This window comes from Aspergillus affinis, assembly GCF_023601865.1.
Source record: "Aspergillus affinis strain CMG 70 chromosome Unknown NODE_37_length_269496_cov_86_605002, whole genome shotgun sequence".
NCBI classification, from domain to species: Eukaryota; Fungi; Ascomycota; class Eurotiomycetes; order Eurotiales; family Aspergillaceae; genus Aspergillus; species Aspergillus affinis.
In genome coordinates this window covers 1-23,079 of record NW_026515818.1, presented here as the reverse complement: position 1 = coordinate 23,079, position 23,079 = coordinate 1, and the positions used below count along the sequence as shown (strand labels likewise).

At 54.5% G+C, this 23,079-nt stretch overlaps 8 protein-coding genes across 8 annotated transcripts; 5 read left to right on the top strand and 3 right to left on the bottom strand.

The window, feature by feature from the left end:
* Positions 1 to 411: 411 nt before the first annotated feature.
* KD926_006725 (dienelactone hydrolase family protein) lies at positions 412 to 1,737 on the top strand (the record flags this gene model as incomplete). The annotated part of the gene is made up of 5 exons (XM_053099728.1): positions 412 to 472; positions 694 to 845; positions 929 to 1,180; positions 1,326 to 1,437; positions 1,583 to 1,737. 5 exons carry the CDS (start codon positions 412 to 414, stop codon positions 1,735 to 1,737), a joined length of 732 nt encoding a protein of 243 aa, XP_052956468.1.
* A 1,832-nt stretch (positions 1,738 to 3,569) lies between these two features.
* Positions 3,570 to 4,801, top strand: KD926_006724 (chitin synthase export chaperone; the record flags this gene model as incomplete). Its single annotated transcript, XM_053099727.1, has 5 exons — positions 3,570 to 3,792; positions 3,857 to 3,944; positions 4,004 to 4,097; positions 4,167 to 4,500; positions 4,581 to 4,801. 5 exons carry the CDS (start codon positions 3,570 to 3,572, stop codon positions 4,799 to 4,801), a joined length of 960 nt encoding a protein of 319 aa, XP_052956467.1.
* A 1,181-nt stretch (positions 4,802 to 5,982) lies between these two features.
* On the bottom strand, positions 5,983 to 6,637 carry KD926_006723 (uncharacterized protein; the record flags this gene model as incomplete). Its single annotated transcript, XM_053099726.1, has 2 exons — positions 5,983 to 6,517; positions 6,621 to 6,637. The coding sequence occupies 2 exons, from the start codon at positions 6,635 to 6,637 to the stop codon at positions 5,983 to 5,985; spliced, it is 552 nt and encodes a 183-aa protein (XP_052956466.1).
* A 722-nt stretch (positions 6,638 to 7,359) lies between these two features.
* Positions 7,360 to 12,068, top strand: KD926_006722 (uncharacterized protein; the record flags this gene model as incomplete). The annotated part of the gene is made up of 3 exons (XM_053099725.1): positions 7,360 to 11,610; positions 11,663 to 11,851; positions 11,913 to 12,068. 3 exons carry the CDS (start codon positions 7,360 to 7,362, stop codon positions 12,066 to 12,068), a joined length of 4,596 nt encoding a protein of 1,531 aa, XP_052956465.1.
* Positions 12,069 to 12,864: 796 nt separating this feature from the next.
* Positions 12,865 to 14,519, bottom strand: KD926_006721 (putative tRNA-specific adenosine-34 deaminase subunit Tad3; the record flags this gene model as incomplete). Its single annotated transcript, XM_053099724.1, has 3 exons — positions 12,865 to 14,224; positions 14,288 to 14,339; positions 14,423 to 14,519. 3 exons carry the CDS (start codon positions 14,517 to 14,519, stop codon positions 12,865 to 12,867), a joined length of 1,509 nt encoding a protein of 502 aa, XP_052956464.1.
* A 651-nt stretch (positions 14,520 to 15,170) lies between these two features.
* phoB (regulatory cyclin phoB) lies at positions 15,171 to 16,406 on the bottom strand (the record flags this gene model as incomplete). Its single annotated transcript, XM_053099723.1, has 1 exon — positions 15,171 to 16,406. The coding sequence occupies one exon, from the start codon at positions 16,404 to 16,406 to the stop codon at positions 15,171 to 15,173; it is 1,236 nt and encodes a 411-aa protein (XP_052956463.1).
* A 1,774-nt stretch (positions 16,407 to 18,180) lies between these two features.
* KD926_006719 (armadillo repeat protein) lies at positions 18,181 to 21,343 on the top strand (the record flags this gene model as incomplete). The annotated part of the gene is made up of 3 exons (XM_053099722.1): positions 18,181 to 18,490; positions 18,590 to 20,292; positions 20,354 to 21,343. The coding sequence occupies 3 exons, from the start codon at positions 18,181 to 18,183 to the stop codon at positions 21,341 to 21,343; spliced, it is 3,003 nt and encodes a 1,000-aa protein (XP_052956462.1).
* Positions 21,344 to 21,691: 348 nt separating this feature from the next.
* On the top strand, positions 21,692 to 22,781 carry KD926_006718 (putative fructosamine-3-kinase; the record flags this gene model as incomplete). Its single annotated transcript, XM_053099721.1, has 2 exons — positions 21,692 to 22,629; positions 22,685 to 22,781. The coding sequence occupies 2 exons, from the start codon at positions 21,692 to 21,694 to the stop codon at positions 22,779 to 22,781; spliced, it is 1,035 nt and encodes a 344-aa protein (XP_052956461.1).
* Positions 22,782 to 23,079: the final 298 nt, after the last annotated feature.

Here is a 23,079-nt window from a genome sequence, read left to right as displayed (position 1 = left end):
CCTTTTAATCCTCATCTGCCAAGTTTGGTAGGGACATACATGCGCATCCCGCGTTGTACCCGTAGCCAAAGCGTGCTGCTTTTGTCTTGTTTTTGAACTCTGCCATTTGCCTGGCTTTAATTCGAAAGATTTGTCTGTCTTGTTCTATACACGCCTTTATCATTCCATGTACATTATTTCCCTGCCATGATTTGGGCTCCTCTGCTTTTTTATGTCTAATACTTGAAAACGTGGATGCGCTGTGAATGTGATGATTGAATTGATGACTGTAGAAGAGAAAATCCCCCCTCTGAATCACATGACCAGGACCCCTCGATGCGGTCTTATCGATAGACCCCGCGGTGTTTTTCTGCTCTTCTTGAGTACTTCAAAAGACAGACAGCCCAGTCCGTCAGACTTAATTAGCGCACAATGTTGATCCAAGAATCCTTCCACGATGTGCCGACCAAGGCGGACGGCAAGGGAAGCATGCGTATGTATAGGAAACCGCCCTCAAATACGACTGCTGACCCGAGTGCGCCACCCAAGGCATCTATGTCTTCCACCCTACCGTCCCCGGCTACCCCAAGGCCCGATTCCCCGGCGTAGTAGTGTTTAGTGAAATCTACCAAGGCAAGGCAGCCACCGCCGTTTCCAATTCTCCGCGTTTTGGACAGACAGGTCATCAAAACTGACTCGGACTCCCCCGCATAGTCACGGGTCCTGTTGCGCGCTTCGCCAGACAAATCGCCGGCCAAGGGTACATTTGCGCGGCCCCGTCAACTTATCATGAATTCACTGGCCCGGAGCCATTGGAATACAATGCCGAGGATACGGACAACGGGAACAAGTGGAAAATCACCAAGGTGCGTATCGATCTTTTATGAGGGTTACATCGGGCCAGTCCGACCGTGACCCGAAGCAGGTTTTCTGACATTGTCTCTTCTAGAAACTGGCTGCTTACGATGAGGACGCCTCGTTGTGCGTGGACTACCTTTTGTCGCTCCCCACGTGCAATGGTCGTGTCGGTGCAACGGGTATGTGCCTGGGCGGACATCTTGCGTATCGCTGTGCGTTGGACAGCCGAGTGAAGGCAGCGGTGTGTTACTTCGCCACGGATATCCATAGCAAGACTCTGGCCGAGGGCAAGAACGACGATAGCTTGGCGCGAGCCGGCGATATCAAGGGGGAACTTCTCATGGTAAGTCCTTGTTTTCAACCCTTGTCTTACACATTGGCGACAAAGATCCAGCCGTTGGCGGTCGGCGTGGTTCTATTTGTCGCCAACGTTTCAAGGCCCTTCCCTTCATCTTGATTCTGTACTACCTGCTAACGAGATGGGGCAGATCTTCGGAAAGAATGACAACCATGTCCCACCTGAGGGAAGGGATTCGATCCGGAAGACGCTTCATGACCGAGGAGTCTTGTTTGGCTTTTACGAGGTGGCTTGGGCTCAGCGTACGTTGCTAGGGAGTAGCGTCCGAGGGGGTGTTTCTACTTCCCTTCCCTTCCCTTCCCTTCCCTTCCCTTCCCTTCCCTTCCCTTTTCTAGTCTTTTATTTAATTTGACTTTATTTCTTCGTTTGCTGATATCGGGGATCTAGATGCGTTTATCCGCGATGAACTCAGCAAGGGACGATACGACCCCGCCATTAGCAAGGTCTGCTTCGAGATGCTGCTTGAGTTGTTCGGACGAACCTTAAAGCTGGACCTGGGCGAGCATGACGGGAAGGAATTGGAGATCGAGGATGTCTGCTAGATCTACTAGATACATGTTGCCGATCGCCAGGTGGGCACAATCAGGTCGATCCTGCTGCGAAGTGTGAGCACTGACTAGGCAACGAGATAAGGCAATGCCACCTTGCTTTGGGTCGTTGAGGGCGACCACAGTGGCAGTGACCAAGTGCATCTCGGATGTCATCTACTACTATAGTATGGAAATTGAGGGTTGCGTCATAACGCGCAGGCAACAGTGGTTCAAGATCCAGTGTGTCCAGTAGTTTTTCATTCTAGTTGGCACGTACTAGTCTTCGGAGATTGCTATTTCTGGCCAACACCAGGCCACTCTCACGTAAGGTGTTCTTCGCCGACATCGAGAGCATTGCATGGGGAAATAAGATGTCCAGTACGGAGTACATCTCATTACCTTCTACTCCGTAAGAGAGATCGGCCGACGCAAGGACGGAGCGGTAAATTGATTAACGTCGTTACTGGGACCAGCCCCAGTTGCCATGGATATTCAACGGCGATAACTGTAATTGAATCTGAGTCTGTGTGGACTGTGGACCGATCTGAGCGACAGATCCTAGGTAGATATAGATAGGTCGAGGGAAGAGACTTCCACTGGAATGTTGCTCTAATCTATAATTAGGGGGGGGGGGGGGGCGAATGAGGCTTGGAATTGAAGCGAGCCGCGATCCATGGACGACCGACCAGGGCAAAGTCTGGTTCTTCCAGAGCAGAAAGTAGAGGTACCTGAAATTGATGGCTGCACGAATCAAGGGTCTCGGATTCGAGGCCACGAGCCAGGAACCCATCCATGCATCCAGCCTCTCTCTCCATCCCATCAAGGGACGGATCTTGTCCGGTCCATAATTATCAGTCGGATTTCTCGTCGCAACAGCCACTCCGTTAGTGTTTGCTAGTCTTGACCCATTCCACACTAGCCAGTCTGTTAGTCTGGTTAGTCTCTAGTCTGTGTCCGTTTAGTCGCCAACTTGCTCGACGCCCTCATTTCTCATTTCCACCCGAAATCCAATTGTCTCCAGTTTTTCGCCTACTCTGTACTCCCGTCAGAGTAAGACCGGAAGGCTGAAGTCCTCTCGACCTCGCCCATCGCCATCGCGTCGGATCTTCTCCTCACATCCACCATCAATCTTATTCTCCCTCCTGCAGACATCCTGCCCCACGCTCTCGACTTCCTCTTTCGCTTCTTCTTCTTCTGCTGCTGCTTCGGTTCGCTCGACCTTGCAGTTCTTTCGTTCAACTTAATCTAATCCACTTTCGACCCGTCTCGTCACTCCTGCAGGTCTGACGGTCAAACCCAACGTGTCAATCCTCTCTTTCTCCTCTGGCCCCGTCGCTTCGGGCTCATTGCGATAACAGCAAATAAGAATCTACATTAATTTCGCTGGCTCCTCCCCTCGTCTGGCAATCTTGAATCTTCTTTCCACACGATCCTCTCCGGTCACTCCATCCCCCGATCAACCATAGAAAATACGAGAAGTTTAATAATCCCGCCCGAATTTCTTGCACCGGAGATCTGCGCCGGGTAACGTTCATAATCCGGCCCTGAGCGTGGGTCCGAGGAAATCGTCCATTTTAACCACGCCGCCGCGCCTCGCTCGTTCTGCTCCTCGCTCTCCCTGCCAAAATATCCTTCGCATGGTCTATCGTGCCCACCATCGATAACCATGGGATCGACACAGTTTGGCAAATTCCACGTGAGTCGCCGACCTCCCACCAGCTCTCGGTGGTGAAAGGGGCAGAGTCGATGGGATTGAGAAACAAGAGCATTCTACTGACCGTTGATCGTCGGCACGTGTAGGACTTCTGCCGGGATTCGACTCTACCGGTCTGCAATGTACGTGAATGGATTCCAACGTTCCCTCCCCTCCTGATGGATATATGCTTTATGATATATCCAATTGCTTGCCTACGGTCATTATACCATTGGTCCGCCACGTCTCGCTAATCCCCGGTCTTCTTGCGCCTCAGCTTTTTGTCGACAACAATCAGCCCCCTAATAAAGCGTTCGACGGATGTCCACTCCTCGGCATCGGCCTCAGCGGTGATCGAAACCTCAGCAATTTGGGTATGGTATTCCAAGAATTCACGGTACTGCGTGCACCAAGGTGGCAGCGCTGATATTTTCGCAGGCTCGATTTTGCTGGCCTTCATCGCCATCTTGACGTCGCTTTTCCTGCTGTGGCGGTCAGACCGGAAACAAGCGGCCGTTGGGAGAAGGTAGGTCGGAATTAAATGGCGGCGAAATGGATTGGGGTCGCTGACTGACGGTCTGATAGGGAAATACAACTATTCTTGCTGGGTTTTATCGTCATTGAGATTTGCGAAATCTTCAGCGTGGGCGGCTTCCCCCTTGATAGCGCAGTTCGCAAGGTATGAATGATATTGACTGCTCGTGAGTCGATGAAACTCATCCGTCTTCTTTTTTTTTTTTTTTGCTAGGGCTTCTCGGCTGCGCATATCGCCGCAATTACCGCAACATGTTGGATTCTCTTGTTAAACGCTCTGGTGGGATTCCAGTTCCTCGATGACGGCACCCCCGCTTCCCTCGGTCTCTTCGTCGCGTCCGCCATCGTGTTTTTCATCGGTACGGGGTATATCGCCTTGGATACAGGTTTTAACTGGACCGGGGAGTTCGCGCCGAACGAGTCTACCGGCTACCGCAATATCGCGCTCTACGTGCTTTACCAGCTGTTTCCCCTCGTCTGCTTGGTGCTATTCTTTGTGTTGGAGACCGTCCTCGTGATCCGCGTCCTCGGGGAGTTCCGACCAATGTGTAGGTTTCCCTTGGTGTTCCTCCCCCCAGGCAGCTTGACTTGCTGGGTATGGTCTTCGGAAACTGACTGTCGCCCATAGTTTACCTGATCGGTGCCGGTCTCCTATTCGCCATCGGGCAAATTTTCAACTACGTGATCAGCACCCACCTCTGCCAGGCGACCAATGGAAAGATCAACGGCGCTCTGTTCGAGACCCTCTTCACCCTCTTGTCGGTGGTCACGATTTGGGTTTTCTGGAGCAGCATCACGGAGGATGACTGGCCCGTGCCGACGCTCCCCGGCGGAAGCTACAACAACTAATTGACCCGTTGTAACAAATATGCCCGCAGATCATTTGCCATATTCATTTTCGTCACTCTCCTTAGAATCTCGACTCGACATTTGCCGTTGGAGTCGGTGCGCGATCCCGGGGGGTCTTTCCTCCCCGAACACACGCCGACCTACTTGTCTTTTGATCTAATACCCTCCCTTAACCTGCATCTGCGATGTTTTACTGTCTATGATATGTTTTCCACGGAATCTGATGAGTCCGAAATGTTTTGATACCATGTTCTTACCTGTTCTATACCTGATGTTTTCACGATACTTTCTTGATGTGACCTTCGAGGCATGGTTTACGCCTTGATTCTGATCGTTTACCATGCATTTATTTTCTCTGTCTGTTGATCTCTCTGCAAGGCATCGTTATGGTCACTGTTGGCATACTCGTTTACTATATCTTTTTCTTTTTCTCTCCCTCTATCACCCGTGTTAGATACCTATTTGCTTGTAATTAGTGTGTATCTTTTATGTTTAATAATCAATCCCTACCTATCTATCATTTCTGAATGTGAATGCGCATCAAGCAACATAAAATCCGTTAAGTATTTGATTCAAGAAGGGAACCCTTCTCTCGGGGATGAATCCTCCCAGTCATAAACAATTACAGAGCTTAGGCTAAATGTATGTATGTACATGTAGGTATAACGGAGGTCGAACCTCCAACTTTGGAAAAGAAAACAATGACAGAAAGGAAAAGAAAAATATCGCTGCAAGGACAGACAAGCGTATGAATCAAGGTAGAGAAAAGACGCTCGCAGCTGGAACAATAAAGAAAATAGCACACCATGCTCTCTCACACACTCTCTCTTTCTGTGTCTATATTTGTAACTCCTCATTTACGAGGAAACTCGTCAACCAACATAGCTTTGCTTTTTCATCTTCCCGCCGAAGCCTTTCCAGTGTGATGTGTTCAGTTGAAACAGCAGGGATACGACGCTCGTTCTTCTTCGCAAAGAGCCGGAAGTAAGAGTATGCCGGACCTCGGAAGTAGAGGATGCGAGTTGGCGGGAATATGAAAACGTGTCAACGAGCGGCATATAAATACCATCGCAGGAAGAGCGACTGAGTATAATTTCTCCTCCAAGGTTTATGTATCCCCCACCCCCTTTTTTTTTTTTAAGAAGTTGAATACTCCCAACCTCCCCGATCTTTTTCACCATCTATAACCGGATCTTAACATCCACACAGGGAAGGGTCCATTCGCGTCGTCCCAGCAAGCTGCGCAACCACTCCAGTCCGATCCCGGTCCATTCGTCCTGGCGCAGATCCGAGATCCCGGCCGCCGCGTCAACGGAGGTGCCGTTCAGGGCGAGACGGCGCTGGGCCTCGTCGACGACGGCAGCGGCGAGGGCCTTGGTGGTCGTGTTGACGGTCTCCCAGACGTACTCGGCTAGGGTCTCTGAGGGGGCCAGCATCGAGACATTCGCGGGGGAGGAGTAGAAGGCGGAGAAGGATGGATTTAGAGACCCCGCGGCGTCGGGAATGGCAGCGGTGGACGTGGTGAACCGAGGGGAGAACCAGTCACCGCGCAGGTCGAAGAAGCATCGGTCGGACCAGTGACAGGAGGAGATGAAGAGGATCAGGAGCAGGGCGGAGCAGTAGATACACGGTCGATGGAGAACGTAGGTGAGAGTGACGAAGGAGATGATGAAGAGTGGGGAGGCGTTGGTTGGAATGAAGAGGAGAGGTAACCAGCTATTTCAAGAAGAATGGAGGGATTGCGGGATTAGCATTTTGAACGTTGAATTGTTGCAAGTAGATTAGGGTTACATTAGCTGCAAGAAAGAGTTGGACTCACCTCCGTAAACAGAACATTGTGGTGAGTGAATCTTGTTAATAATTTTTTTTCTTTTTTTTGATATGTACTTGTTCTGGGCAAAGTAGTGGCAATAGTACTGCTCCGTACTTGGCTCGAGGAGTCGGTGGAGGTGAATGAAGATAGGCGGTAGAGAACCGGTTAGTGGCAAATGCTAGTGATGCAAATGCTCAGGGTTGTTTCATGCAGATGAGGAGGAGTGAGGAGTGAATGAGAGGTGGCCAGTCAGGCAGGTGTTGGGCCATGAGGTGAGTGAATGATGAATGAGTGAATGCAGTGCCAGCAGTTAACTAAGACTAAGAGGATCATTCCGGGCGCAGTGCTGCCTGAGGGCTCAGGCATATATCTGTGGCGGTGAGCCCGTAACTACAGTGGAAAACGGAAAACACCGCCTGACAGCTCGCACCAGCCACAAAGCCTTCTTTTCTTCCTTTTCTCTCTCACTTCTTCCTCTTCCTCTTCTTTCTTCTTCTCTCACCTACCTCTCTCCCTTCCCCTTTCAATCCCTTGGGTCAACCCCTAAATCCTTTTCCTTGTAATCTAGTCTGTCATTTTGACACCTTCTTTTTATTCACGTTCATTCCTTCGCTTGGTTCGGGCGGCTTCTCTCGTTCGGTCTCTCTCAAGAGAGCTCTCTCAAGAGTCCCCTTCTTGCCCCCAGATTCGGGGCTCTGAATTGGTTCGTTTGGAGGTCGCCTAATTGTCTCGGCGAGTGACAGAAATGTCCACCCCCAATGATCTTCAGGCTCTCCTGGCCAGCATCAGGCCCCGCCCGTCTCCTTCGAACACGCCGGGTCAGGATGCTCCCATGCCTCCCTATCCTCACCAGTACCATCCGGGATACCGCCAGCAGCACCAACAGCCGCCTTATGATGGCCAGAGTTTTCCTCACCCCCATCCGCAGCTACAGCAACATGGCTATCGTCACCCCTCAGTCTCATCGACCATTCACAGCCCGTCGCCTTTGAATACTCCACCTCACCACGGTTCGGATATTCTGAGCCCCAACGTTGCGACGCCTCGTGGTGAGATGTTTCCTCAGCAGCAGCTGCATCAACATCATCACCACTCCCAGCCGCCGTTGCACCAGCATCAACCGTTGCCTCAAAACCCAGACCGGGCGGCCAATTTGTTGAATTTGTTGAAGTTCAACCAATCCGGAGCTGGTCCTGCCGTCGCTGCCCAGCAACAGGTTCCTGTTGCCGGAGTCGACCAGCAGAGACCGTCTCATGCCCACGAGCTCACTCCGGAGGACAAAAACAAGTCCGCTCACGCGAGAAACATCTCTGCCTCGGACTTGGTCGCCTCTCTCTTTAATCGACAGGGCGGTGCGGCTCCCCCCGTGAGACCCGCCGGCTCGCAGTATCATCCCGGATCCGCCGGGGTTGGAGAAGGCTCTTCTGCCGCCCCGACCGCGGAAAACACCCAGGACATGCTTCTGCGCTTGCTGAACCGTCCCAAGCCTGGTTATGACATGCCAGAGGCTCCGGTGAAGTCGATGTCTCACTCGCCGGCTTCGGTTTCCCCCCAGAAATCTCCTTATCCTGAGGTGGAATCCGGTAGCCTTCCGATGCCGTCCGTCCAGGCCGTCGAGGAATCTCTGGCCATGGGTTCCCGCCCGGAGGACGTCGTGGCCGGGAAACCGGACGCGTTTGTTCCTCCTTCCAGGCCCTCCCCGGTGTCCAAGGAGTCTATCTTCACCTATGTCAATCCCTTTGACCAATTGGCCGCCGCGTCTCCCCACAAAGAGACCCCTCCGCAGGCTAATTCCGGGAGCAGTGAGAGCTCGGCCATTGAGGTCACTGAGACTGAAGAAATCAACGTGACCACCGAAGTGGAACCGACTCCCGTGTACTCCAAGGGCAAGCGGGCCAAGTCGCCCCCTCTGGCCGATGACCAAAAGCACGCGGTGAACCAGGTCGTCGACAAGCTGGTGGACCAGCTCTGCCGCGACGTAGGCGAGTCGCCGGTCGAGGAACAGCGGAACCCCGTGGCGTCGGCGGCTCACGACGACGGCGCCCAGGAGGTGCTTTCAACAGTGGCAGAGACTCTGCGTGAGACCGCTGCCGAGGCCAAGGAGATGCTTCAAGACGAGGATTTCCAAGAGGCCGTCAAAGAGACCGCCGCCGCGGCTAAGGAGATTTCCAACCAGAGTAATGGCGAGGCGCTTGCCGACAGCTGGGAAAGCGCGGAAGACAGCGCCGAGAAGGAAGAGCAGCGCGTGGTTGCTGTGCACAACTTTCCCCTGAAGCCATTTATCTCGATTGCCGTGAAGGTCTACCCCGGAAAGCTGTCGGTCCTGCGGGATGACGGCATCATGGACATTGCGCGCCTGAAGAAGGATTTTGACCAGTTAGACCGGTCCCTGACGTCGGCCACTTCGGACTATATTGTCTACGCCCTGGCTAAGAACGGAGGCATCCGCATCATCCGCCAGGATGACGGCAGTGACAAGCAGGTGTTCAGGGCCACTCGCGACCGCGTGTTCAACGTCGCCGTTTGCACTTCCCAGACCACGAGCGGCGTGTCCGAGGAGCAGGCCGTGCTGGGCATAGGTGTCAGCGGCACGGTGTACTGGGCGCTGATCTCCAAGGCCGACAAGGATCTCTTTGAACTGGACGCTCTCGAGAGCGAGAGTCTCATATTCCCTCCTTTCCCGGCCTCGGACGAGAACACCTCCGGCGGCCAGCTGAAAACGCGGGCCAAACGGAGCTCTCGTCACCCTGGTCTGTTTGCCATCGGCCGTGGCAAGAATATTTACGTGATCTCTCCCCAAGCTGCCGCTAATCCGGCTTATGGCGTGTCGGGTAACCAGCGCACTGTCAACACCGAGAAGTTTTTCAAGGAGCGCGCCCTGAAGATTTCCACCGGCAAGGCCGGCAAGGACTTTATGTTCAGCGATGATGACACTGTCATCGCATCCCTCGACAAGACAGGTCGCCTCCGATTCTGGGACATTCGCGAGGTGGCCACCAACTCCACTTTCTTCACGAGCGGACCCAGCCCGACTGAGGTTCGTGTGCCGCTCAACACCTTCGTGACCGGCTCTCCCGCCGAGAAGTCGTGGCCTACGTCGGTCCTCTTCATCGACAAGCTGCGGCCTTACGTGAAATCGATGGCGCTCCGCTACGTTCTGGTCGGATTGAAGCAAAACCACACCTTGCAGCTCTGGGATATTGGGCTAGGCAAGGCTGTGCAGGAGCTCAAATTCCCCCATGAGAACGAGTCGGATGCCATTTGCAGCGTCGCCTATCACCCCGGATCGGGCATCATTGTCGTCGGTCATCCCACGCGCAACTCGATCTACTTCGTGCATCTTTCGGCGCCTCGCTACAACTTGCAACCAATGTCGCAGGCCTCGTACATCAAGCGTTCCGCCGAGAAAGACAGCAGCCTGCCTAAGCCCGAGTCGACGGCCTGTCTGAGTGGTATTCGCGAAATCTCCTTCAATGCTAAGGGCCAGCTTCGGAGCCTAGACCTGTTGCCGATCACCAAGGCGGCGGGCGATGACAGCAGTCTGTTCGAGCTGTACGTGATGCACTCGCGGGGTGTGACGTGCCTGAATATCAAGAAGGAAGATCTGGGCTGGAGCACGGACAACAAGATCATCCGCCAGGTCAACGCCCTGGAGGAGGGGCTGATCGAGATCTCCGAGCTCCAGACCTTCCCCACATACGTGACAGACGAGCCTTCAATCAATGGTGACACCGCGTCCACTCCCTCCAAGACCGGCCCCAAGGAGGTCGCCAAGAAGGTGCCCGAGCCGACGGCCGAATCGGTCAGCGCCGCTTCGGCCTCTGCTCTTCGCACTCAGTCTCCCACCAAGCAGCCCAGGAAGAAGGTCGGTGAGGAGCAGCCGGCCACCGAACCGGCTGTCACGGCGACCGCTTCTGAAAAGCAGGACAAGAAAAAGAACAAGAAGAAGTCCGCTGTCGATGTGCCCGCCGCCAAGGCGCAGGATGCTATCCCCAGTGCGGTCTCCAGCGAAGCACCCGTGCCGGCAGCTCAACCTCCGCTTAGCGCCGAACAGATTAACGGCAGTGACGGCTCCTCTAAGGCCACCGCTCCCGTCCCCGCCGAGACCGCGTCGCTCCCCCCTACTTCTAGTGTCGGAGTCAACGACAATTTGGACCGACACATGGAAGCCCTGCAGAACGGAGTCTCCACCCAGTTCAACAAGAGTCTCGGCCGCGAGATTGAAGGCCTGTACCGCCGGTTGGATGACGAACGGCGCAGCTGGGATGCCGCGTCCGCAGCCAAGCAGGATCAGGTTCTGCGCTTGGTGTCGAGCACCCTGTCTGAGAACGTAGAGAAGAATCTCGCACGCATTGTGTCGGACAGCATCCGTGTGGAGGTGGTTCCCGCTCTGTCCGATTTGACCTCCACTGCCGTTGGCAAGCAGCTGAGCAGCGTCGTTGCCCAGCAGATGGGTGGCGTGGTTCCCCGGGAACTGCGCCAGGCTCTACCTGAATCCGTTAGTCGCGCCGTGCAACAGCCTGAGGTGGTCAAGGTTCTGTCGGAGGCCGTGAGTCAGAAACTCACGCCCTACCTCGACGGCGAGATTTCCAAGACCGTCAACAACGCCGTCACGCCGGCTTTCAAGAATCTGACCGCCAGAGTCACCGAGAAGGTTGGCGCCGATCTGGAGCGTCAAATGCAGACACAGTTCCAGCAGTTTGGGGTCCAGCGCCAGAACGACGCCGCTAAGATTGATCAGCTCACGACCCTGGTTCGTGGCCTGTCCGATACGGTTGCTTCAATGGCCGCGGCACAGACCAACTTCCAGAATGAAATCTTGAAGTTGAACCAGGTTGCGGCTTCTCAGCAGGAAGAGCAGCGACGCGCCTCGCGCCAGTCCCCGGCGGCTGTCTCGTCTGCGGGACCGGCTGGCGCCATGACGGCGGAAGACCTGGAGCTGGCGGAGATCACCCGGTTGATCAGTGAGCGACGATATGAAGAGGGTTCTGTGAAGGTTTGTATCTGTCATTCTCAACCCCAGATCCTTTTTAACTGATTGTGTGCAGTGGCTGCAATCCGATCAACAGGCCGACCTGTTCGACAACCTGTTCATTAACCTGAACCCTTCGTACCTGACCAACCTTTCGCCCATTGTGGCTCTGTCCGTTGGTGTTGCTGTGACATCTTCTCTGCAAACGAACGTGCCCGAGCGTCTCGCTTGGCTGGAAGTGGTCCTGCAAACCGTGAATCCCTTGGTATGTGTTCCCCACATGACCAATTGCCTAGTTGCCCTTACTAATACCGGTTTGTGAACAGGATCGGGACATCCTTGAAGTCGCACCCAGAATCATGTCGGTTCTGCTGCAGCGCCTCGACAGTCTGTATATGTCGATTGCGCAGAACGCACCGCACGATCCCATTCTTCGGAAGATTCCTCCCCTTTCGCGTCGTGCCCGAGCGCTTCAGGGATAGACATTTGGAGTAGTTGACGAGTCTCTTTTTGTGATTCGGTAATGACGACTAGGTAATTTTTGTCTTTTATGTCTCCTCTAATCTCTTGGTCTCATGATCCTTATGCATAATGGAAATAATGGGATAAAATCATAAAAGTTTGAGACGCATGTTTACTATTGGACGTTTTCTTTTGTTTCTCTCTTTCCTTTCAATGTTCATCTTGTACCTTTGAGACTCTGCTGCGACGGAACCAGGAAGCAAATGAAAGCGATGCATGTCCTCATCAACCATTGTACATCACATAAAAGGGTCACTTACTGCAGCCCATGACCTAATTTGATTTGCATCTTTCATCGTTCTTGATCTTCCTTTCATTCTCCATCCATCTGTAGGTATCATCTACAATTCCTTCGCAAAATATGTTCCAAGAAACAAGCCTCTGTCATCTCGACTTCATTACGTTAGCCACTCCTCGACCTGGTTCTTATCATCGAAATGGAACGAATGGTGGCCGGGGTGCATTCAGACGGCGCGCAGTCCTTGAACGATGCTGTTGGCATTGGTTGGCTTGACAGGACAACATCCCATAACCGCGGGCTTTGGGTGCCTTTTGTCTTCCAGCAGTATCCCTCTCTCTCTCCTCATGCGTGGGTGGTATGTGGGTGACTGGCTACTATACAATGATGGACGTGAATGGAAAGAAAACAAAAGAATTATGGACCAGTAGTTCTATGGAATTTGAAATCTTATAGGGACATATATGTGTATGAAGGGGTATAAGGTCCAGGGATATGTAAATTAACTTTTCTTCTGCTTATGCATGAAAATCAACCTTCTCGGTTCGTTGCTCTGACTCTGCGGCCCCGTCTTCAAGGAACTCGAATCCTAATGCCCGCCAATTCAGCTCCTTGCGCCAATGCAGGCCGTAGTATTCTCGGGGAGGTTGTGACACTGCAGCATTATCGGATGTTTCAGTAGGCACGTCGTCCGTTGAAGAAGGCTGGTCCGTCTCGACCGGGTCCCCCGTTGGGGCAATAACAGGTTCTGAGGCCAGTCCTCCTGTCATCATGCGCCCGGGGCGAGGGTACGTCACGGATCGGAAACGCGAGAGAAGCAGGCCCATGGAGCAGCAGAGGCATGGCTCGTGGGTCAGATACACATCCAGGTCCGTACAGAGGTAGCCGCCGTGTTCGCGCGTGCGGATGCGGGGAGCAGGCTTGCTGTGGCTCGATGACGAGGGTTTGGGGACCGCGTCCGTCTCGGTCTTCTGGTACTTCTCTGCGACGGGGGAATGTTCGCGCGAGTCATCCGAGACATCTTCGGCGAAGCCCTCCGACAGGGATAGGAAATAGGCCTCCAGCGGGTTTAGATGCGGTTTCTTCTCTTCCGGGTCAGCCCGGCGGCGCACGCTGGCAATGAAATCGACCGCGCGCATCAGCGCGTGCAGTTCCGGCCCGCCCTCCAGGTCCGCGTCGTATGTCTGCCCTGCCGGATTGGGTCCGCCTCCTGGATGTAGTTCCGACTGCGACATCGCGCCGGCTTCTCGGCGAGAATACCGTGCGTCGCCGGCGACCGCTACAACCGCATCGGCCCATCTGGTCGTCTCCGCATTATCGCCGGTCGTCTCATTTTGAGATTCCAGCTCCGAATCCACGACTACGGCCCCGACGCGGCGCCCGCGCCCCGACTGCTCTGCCTCGTCCGCGACGCGGTACGCCAGGGCCAGGTAGTGTCCGGCTTTGGGCTGGATCGATTCGCGAGTGCGAGTTAGGATCTGCGGCGGAGGGGCAATGCTGGCCTTGGGAGCGGCGGGATTGAAGACGACCGGCCAGTAGGTGGCCGACCAGTTATCAGCCTGCGGGACGTTCAGAGGCGGCAGCAGCGGGACTTGGATCGTGTGAAGGGTGATGTCTTCGGGTGCGACGGACGGCGCGGAGGACGGCGGGTTCTCGGCGTCTGGCGTAGGAGGGACGGGAACGAACGGCACAAGGACTTTCCGAAGCTCGTCGACGTCGGGCAAAGGGGGCATTATCAAGGTGAAGATCGTCTGCGGGGAGGGCTCGCCTTTGATGAGCTGGGACCGCAGCGTCTCCGGCAATTGGCTGTGTTTGGCGAATCGTCGGAGGTGGTTCGTTGATTGCGATGCATCGCGGGGGAATTTGGAGTCTAGGGCTCTGAGATAGATATGTTGGCATGGGTCGATATATCGAGAAATGAACGAGAAGTAGATAACTCACTTGATTACTTTGGAAGCTACCTTCACATTGACTTCTACTACATAGGCATCGCCTGTTGTGGTATCAGCAATTTCTTCCTCTCTCTAATTCCCCTGTCGTGGGTCCATCCATCTTTTCCTCTCTTTATGGACGCACCGAATTCTATACGCGGTCGTGCCTCCTGCACAGTTCTGATAGGAATGACTTGGCCCGCGAGCGGCCGCACGCCCTGGAGGATCTGCTGGACGTCCATTGACCTGTATGATTTTGCGAAGGCGGGGGCGGGGGCGGGGTATGTAGGGGTAAACAATTCTAGTGGTTCGAATATAATTGTTTTTCGAAAGGAGCGAGGTATTCCTGCAAGACAGAGGATTGAAATTCCGGGAGAAAGTGAAGGCAAGAAAGGTTGGCGGTCTCGACGGGCCCCGCAAAAAACCCTAGGCGCGGTACCCTATGACCTAAGCCCTACTCTCGCGCCCATTCGGGGTTCTACAGCGATGAGGCATGAGCTGGAAATTGAATTGAAATATTATGTACAGACTCGGCGAGAGCCGGTCATATGTGGATGCGCCAACCGTTGGGAGTCATTTGAAAGAATAAAGCAATGGAGATGAGAGTCAACAGACGAAATGAAAGGTCTATAATAAACCCAAGCAAGAGCATCGAGCAGCATCTCTCGTGTTGTATGTATACACAGCATCAACTCCGTGTCCTGTCTTATGCATGATATGTACTGTGACAAAGGGGGAGCGTTATTCGAAATAATTTTTTTTTTCGGGGTAAGCAAGCGTTTTGTTTCCTCGTCCAGAAGCACCAACTCATAGATTGAGGGGTTGAAAAGAAATGGGCCCCTTCGTAAGAAAACAAAAAGGTAAAGGAAAGAAAACAATGATGATTCACCTTTTCAACCGTCGCGCTGAATTTCATATCCATCGCATCTCTCCACCAAGCTCTGGTAATAGTCCACCAGCACTTCGGGTTGCGGAACAATGCGCCACTCTACGCGGAACAGGAACTCCAATTCAAGGAGTGCCAGTTCCGTCATACTGATTCCCCCAACCCGAGAATACGTTTTGTTCGTCCAGAAGCTGTCGCTGAGCCCTTTGCTGGCGACGGTGGCGCTGGCGATGAGGAATCGATGGATGGTTAAGCTGGAGACGGTAAAAGAAGGGTAAAGTGCGCAGAGTCGGTCGATATAATATACCATGCTTAGTAGAATGGGCGGCGAAAGCGTGGCATGGGTGGTCAGACGCTGCAAATAATCCTGCACGGTAATCCGCGGGGGCGACCGGGAATGAAACCGGGTCAGACGACCCTGATGCAGAGGGATCTTGTCGTTGAACCGAATCAGCTCCATCAGCATGCTGGAGATCAAGACCACGATATCCCGCGGATCCGCCTGCTCGTAGTGGGTGGGGAGCACCTTCACCGAAGGCTTGCTCGGTCGCAAGCGTTTGGACTGCGAGCCTTCCAGGTCGGAGCTAGCCAGGCCAACCTCGTGCGCGCCATTGGCAACGGGGTCGTAGGGGCTGTTACGCTTATTGGACCCTGCGCCATTCCCTGCGCTGCTGCGAACGGGCGCGGTCATTGGGGGATGAGAAGAAGCAGATGGATGAGGGGCGTAGACAGGGGCGGAGGGATGGGCAGCGGCGCCGTTATTGGCCGGACGGTCGGACGAACCGAGAGGTCGAGAAGGGGGAACGACGGTGTCACCCGCAGCGTTCGACGAGGCGCTACTTCCGCCCCCAAGGGTGGTCAACCCAGCGGATTGGCCGGCCGGGAGGTCCCCTGAGGGCCCGGAGGATGAGGCAGAGGAGGAAGAAGAAGCAACGGAGTGGCGGGTTAAAGCCGATCGAAGCTCTTCGATGGCGACGCGAGATGAGCGCCGAGAAAGAGGAGGACCAGACGCAGACGAGACAGCAGCGGGGTGGGTGGCAGGCTCATAGTGGTGATGCCGATGCTGGTGATGGTGATTGTATGCCGGCGTGGCAGTCGTCGGAACGGCGGCGGCGGCGGACGAGGCAGAAGCGACCGGGAGACGGGGAAGGGAGGGAGAGGAGAGAGAAGAAGAACGAGGGGGGCGCGAGGAAGGAGAGGAGGAAGGGCGAAGGGCGGAGGGCGAGGGCGAGGAAACTAGCATCTCCGCCCAACGAGACCACCACGTGGGCGCACGACTGAACGACGTGCAACGGAGCTGGCAGACGCTGCGAAACCTTGTGCTGCTGCTGCTAAGGGATATGGCGTGCCCAGGCGCATCATGATCTGCGCGTTTCAGCTCTTTCAGGAAAAAAAGAAGCCGAAAAGCGGAGAACGCGGAGGTGGGAAGGCTTCCACGAGAGAAAGAGAGGGAGATAAGAGATGAAGGGGAAGATAGAGGAAAAGGAGAGAGAGAGCGAGAGCGAGAGAACAAGAAAGTAAAGAAGAGGGGAAAACTGGAGATTTTGCCTCGTAATTAAAATTCAAAAACTCGGGTTTGCCAAGCCCCGCCACGGCAGGGCGTATTGAGTAAGGCTGAGACTTATAAAAAACAGGGAATTTCGTCGGATCTCGCTTCCCCTGCCATTGCCCAATCAGGATTTGCAAATACCGCGATCCTTTGAAACCCGCCCGAGCCCTATTATCGATGCGTTACCATAGTTACCATACGCCACCTTTTCGGCACGCGGAACCCGGCCTTTTCCAGATTCTGGAGTATCTCAAGGTACTAGTTAAGTACTAGGTAGCCTCTAGTTAATACTAGTAAGGATTCATATTTTAGTGGGATCATTACGTAGTCGGTGTTTAAGTGATTGAATAGTCAGATCTGCCAGGAATAATGAAGTATAGACTATAGGTAGATACCCCCCCGGTTGAGTTGACACGCAATCGAGCACGTCGCACCGAACCTTCAGCCTCGAAGGTTTCCTCCAAAAGGCTTCGATCACACCAGGGCAGGCATTCAATCACATCCAGCGTCGAGGGAATCCTGGTAAGACACGGAATACTTACCTGAAAGTGTTCAGGGCAGTCAGGTGATTGCGCCGCCACATCTCATGTCGAGCCAATAACCCCTTATGTACGCAGTATATCTAGTGTAGGTATAGTCGAGGGAGTAGAGTGAATTATTCTGTCCTAACATTTCCCACGAGGGGGATCAGGTTGAGCTAGACTAGCCAGATCTTCGTAACCTGTCTCGACGGAGGACTCCGTACTCCGTATCTGAGAATCTCGTCTCGCATGACCCTCAGTCGCGTCGCAAGGCCAAGATGGATGACTGCAGAAATTGTACAACGTCCGATTTCAAAGCCAACGACGATATTCGAGGCGATTCGGTCACTCGAACGAGGGAATGATACGGAGGAACCAGGAGAGTCACTGAGCGTCTCCAACTTACTCCAAGTCTGACACTTGGAGACCCGAGAGCCACGTGTCACGTGACACAATCCGTCCACACCGCCCCGGGAGGCACATGACATCACATGATGCGGCACCCGGAAACGGCAAGGCGCCTGGGCGACCTCGATCCGTCATAGAAGGTCCGCTTCGAGATTCGAGTCCCCTTCGGCAGCCTGCGTCGTATGCTGCCTTTCCTCATTGCGCATACGGGTTCAGTGGTCACGTTCTTCTATTATTATCCTTTCTCGTCTTCTCCCTTCCTATCTTCCGGACCATCCATCGCTAGACGCCAGAGGACGAGAGAAAAAGAGACGGATTCGTCGGTTGCCGGCGAAGCTAGCTGTACACCAAGCCCCTCTCCTGATCCATCAACGCCTTGGACATTCGATCCCAACGCCCTCGCAAATAATTAACTTCGGCTCCCTTGACCCTACTCGCTTCGATATATCTTCATCTCCCTCTCTCGCCCTTTCCCTCTTTTTCTCAGCCGACCTGCTCGGCCATAGAATCCTCCTGCGGGAGGCGGTGATTTTCGGACCATGACGCGCGCATCGACACCCCCGGTTCTTTTACAACTGCAAACTGCGGATTCCCCCTCCTCGCAAGCGGCTGCACTTCGGACGCTGAAAAATGAGACAATTGGCCATGACCAGCGCAAAGAGGCCTGGATTCGATGGGGCATTGTCCCAACCCTTGCCAAGATACTCACCTCCCGACTACCCGGCGATAAGACCCCGGCCACCTCGGACATCGATGGGACGCCCTCAGATGGTGACCTCTCCCGTCCAAGGTCGGAAGGGGACGAGGCTTGTCTACAAGCAATCATCGTCATAGGCAGTTTGGTACAAGGTATTTAATTTCGATTGCCCGGGGATTATGCGGCGGCGGTGGCGGCCCCGGGTTGTCTTAATCAAAACGCATGTGTGCTGATGATATTCTGGCGATTAGGTGGTGCATCGTTCCTATCACCGATTCTTGCCAGCGACCTACCGTCCATACTTCTGTCTATCCTATCTTCGCCCGAATGCCCTTCCTTCTTCGTCCTTCCCATCCTTCGCACCTTGAATAGCATCGCCGATCGATTACCCTTACAAAATCAGCCGGAGGGTCCCAAGGATCCTCGTCTAGCCGATCTTCTCTTCTCCACCGAGCATATCGGCTGTCTTTCCCGTATCTTAACCCAGGAGTACAGCTCTCACGAGAAGCAAACGGCCATCGAGCTAGCCGCCGGTCTCGTCGGTAAATTATGTACCGAAGAGGCCCATAAGGCAGTGCTGGCAGAATGTGGGGTCCTAGACGCCCTGGCCGTTAAAGTGGCATCTTTCGTGGCTGCGCAAGGCTTCGTGCTGCCGGGGGCAGAGGCGCATGTGCAGGAACCCGGCGCTCTGGGCTCGCTCCCTCTGCCTGCGCCCTCCACTGCCAAGCTGGCACCGATCTTACGCGCTGTAACCGTAATCATTGAACACTCGAAGTGGCGGGCGGAGCATTTCCTCTCATCCCCGGGGATCGTCACGGTGTTTCCCAAGCAGTTACCCGAGTTTGCTCCGTCCGATGTCAAAAAGGCCCCATGGGGTTCGACGTACTTGTCCGGGTCTGCTGTACCTCGCCACGCTGGCGCAAGTCCTCTAGAACATCTCCTGCCATCCGTCCCGTTGGCGCATAACAAAGCATCCGCGAGCACCCCCAACTTCCCCCCTTTGGGGCAGCAGGGGCCTCGCCGCCGACACAGCCAGTCATACCCTGCATCGCTTCCCGTCTTTGACGCACCCAGCACCGAGGATGATGAGAACGCCATCGTGCCCTGGCTCCTATATGTCATCCGTGCGGAAACCGGCATGACGCGGCTGATGGCAGCTCGGCTCGTTACCGTGCTGTTTCGGCGTGGTCTTACCAAAAAGCATCGGGTCTCCATGCTGTGTTACTTGCTGATCCCAATTCTGATCCGGATGCTGGACAAGGAACATGAAATGTCGTGCGACGATGGCGTGCAGTACGGAGGGCTGGTTCCATCGCCCGACCGTCTTCGAGAAGAGGCCCCGGCAGTGCTGGCCACTCTCGTCATGGATGACCAGGAGTTGCAGAGACATGCGGCCGAGGGCGGGGCCATCCAGCGGCTCTCCCAAATGCTCAAGGAGACGTACAACCCCATCCGCCAGAATACCAAGCCTATGTGGCATGCAGAGGCAGATGATAATAGTACGGGGGGATCGGACACGCAGCCGGCAGAGTGCAGGCTCGGCCATCCCGGATATGCGCCCACCCATTGTCATGTGATGCGTTACCGCGAAAACATTTTGAAGGCCCTGGCAGCCCTGGTCCCTTTCAAGGACGAATACCGGAAGGCGGTCTGTGAAAATGGTGTCGTGCCGTATATAATTGACTCGCTCAAGCCATGCTCGATCGAGCCCCAGTCGGATACGTCGAACCCCAAAAATACCGCCGCCGATGGCAATCCAACCCCGACGTTGCTGGCTGCTTGCGGCGCTGCGCGGATGCTCACCCGTTCTGTCAGTGTCTTGAGAACCAGTCTGATCGATGCTGGCGTTGCGACTCCCCTATTCGTCTTGATCCGTCACCCGGACATTGAGGTGCAGATTGCCGCCACGTCTGTAATCTGTAATCTGGCGCTCGACTTCAGTCCGATGAAAGAGGTAAGCCCTGCCCCTTTGTTCACTCTTATGCGGCTCCTGCTAACGACATAAACAAACACAGGCCATAATCTCCGCGGAAATCCTCCCAATCCTATGCGAGCACGCTCATTCGGTCAATACGAAACTGCGCATCGAATCACTCTGGGCCTTGAAGCACGTTGCCTACAACTCCACGAACGACGTGAAGGTCAAGATCATCACGGGCCTAGGTCCCGGGTGGATCAAGCAGGTGATTACGCAGGATCCCACGACCGCTTTAGCCAAGCGGGGACTGGACGAGGAGTTGGACGGCAGCAATTCGACAGGCATGAGTCGAGCCAACTCGGCCGGAGAACAGGTGGATTTGCTAAATCCCATGGAAAATGCCCAGCAGCGTGATGAGGATATGAAGATGGCCGATACGTTGCCGCCGTCCAAAATGAGTCTCGAAATGTTCCTGCCCGACGTGACCCGGCGGCGCAAGCTTGCCTTGCACGGGGATTTAGACCAAACTACGCAAGCTCGACAGGATGACATCGCAGTGCAGGAACAAACATTTGATTTGCTGCGCAACCTCGTCTGTGGCCTGGGAGCTTCGGAAATGATTGACCACCTGTTTACAGAAATCGGGCAGGACCTGATTCTGGACGCCCTATCGGATAAACTCCGTCCCCGCAGCATCCAACTTCCACACCGGCGAGAATCGTCTGCCCACCGGGCCATTCAAGTGCCGACGGAAATACTGGTCTCGGTGACTTTTGTCATTATCCACCTCGCTGCCGGCCTCCCTTGGCACCGTCAGCTTCTGGTCTCGCACCGGGACCTTCTCCGCCACCTCATGAGCTATTTCAACCATGCCAATCGGGACGTGCGGACCAACTGTGTTTGGGTTGTGATCAATCTTACATACGAAGATGATTCGAGCGATCATGACGGATGTCGAGAACGGGCCTTTAAGCTACGTTCGATCGGAGTGGCGGATCATCTGGCCAGCCTCGAGGACGACCCGGATCTTGATGTCCGAGAGCGCACTAAAACTGCACAGCATTTGGTTAATGCTTTGACGCGTTAAGAGCTACATTGTCTTGCCCTCTCGCCCATTGTGGGGACGTGGGTGGGTTCCCCCTTTCTTTCTTGCCAAATAGGAGGCGTTGAACAGGCTGTTGGATGTACAAAGAGAACCGAGAAGATGCACATGATAAATGAATCCGATAGAAACATGACTTTTTGGTGGATGTTTGCACCGCGTAGCAATCAATCCCCCCTTAGTGATCTTATCGATAAGCCAGAGACGCGGTGACGTCACTTGACCGGTTGGTTCTAAAACGCTCCCCGTCCGGTTTGGCCTTTTCCATCTTACTTTTATACTTCCCCACCACTTTCACATTTACTCCGTCCGGCCTTAGATAATCTGACAACAATGGCCCCGGTCCCTACATCTCTTTTGCGAGCTCTGTCCATCCCCGACTCCTCCCAGGCCAGTCTCTCGACGTCTGGCTTGGGCTCGGGGTTCACCAGCACGGGCGCTATTCGAGCGACGGTGCCCTCGCCCGTGGCTGAGGATAAGGAAGAAGAGCGCCGGTATTTTGTCAAGACCTCGGCGGACGGTCAAGCGGCTGAGGAGATGTTTAGGGGGGAGTACGAGTCTTTGAACGCCATCGCGAATTCGGTGCCAGGCTTTTGCCCTCGCGCGCTGGCCTGGGGTTTCCTCGAAGAGAGTAACGGGAAGAGCTTCTTTCTAGCGACGGAATATTTGGAACTGGGTGTTGGAGGCCGAACGGGGCCTCCACTGGCTCAGCGACTGGGCAAGCTGCACTCGACACCGGCGCCGCCCGATCCTCAGACGGGGAAATGCCGGTTTGGGTTCCCCGTTCCTACGTTCTGCGGCGACACGAAGCAGCCCAACCGATATCACGACTCGTGGGCCGAGTTCTACGCCAATGAGCGCCTGTTGGTGATTCTCGAAACGTCGGAGACGCGCAACAGTCGTGATGCCAACCTTCGTGACCTGGTGGAACAGACAGCCAACAAGGTCGTCCCCGCTCTGCTGGGGGACGGGCATCTGGGCTACGACAAGGATGGAAATGGAGAAGGGATCACACCTGTCGTGGTGCATGGCGATCTCTGGAGCGGAAATGCCGATCGTGGACGCATCGTCGCCAGCGGGCGCAGGGAAGACGAAGAGGTTGGGGACGTTGTCTACGACCCGTCCGCATGCTACGCGCACAGCGAGTTTGATCTAGGAATTATGAAGATGTTTGGAGGGTTCGGGTCGTCGTTCTTCAGTGCCTATCACCGCATTGTCCCCAAGACAGAACCGGTGGAAGAATACGACGACCGCGTGCTGTTGTACCAGCTGTAAGTGCCCTTTTAGTTTCTCCATCTTCCAACAGCATCGGACTGACGGCTGTAGGTATCACCATCTGAACCACCATGCCATCTTTGGGGCCGGATATCGATCGGGGGCAGTGTCGATCATGCAAAAACTGATCAAGAAGTACGGACATTAGGATAGAATGACGAAGGTGCATAGGATTTGGCTAGGCATCCTCTTACGGCGTTCTGTTTATTCTCTCCGTAGTTTCCCTAATCTTTAAATTTCTTTAACTTACCTTTTTCCCTATGCTTCCATTATTACGCTTTGCCGTGCTTGTCGAAGTTCAAGGTAGATAGCCAGAAGGCTTGGGGGGGGGGGGGGGGGGGGGGAAAAACCCCGCGGGGCAAACCAAGGTTGGGTTTTGGGTAACAAAAACCACCTGGGGTTGCCCCAGGGGTGGGTGGCGGGGGGTTCAAGGGGGTTTTGTTAAA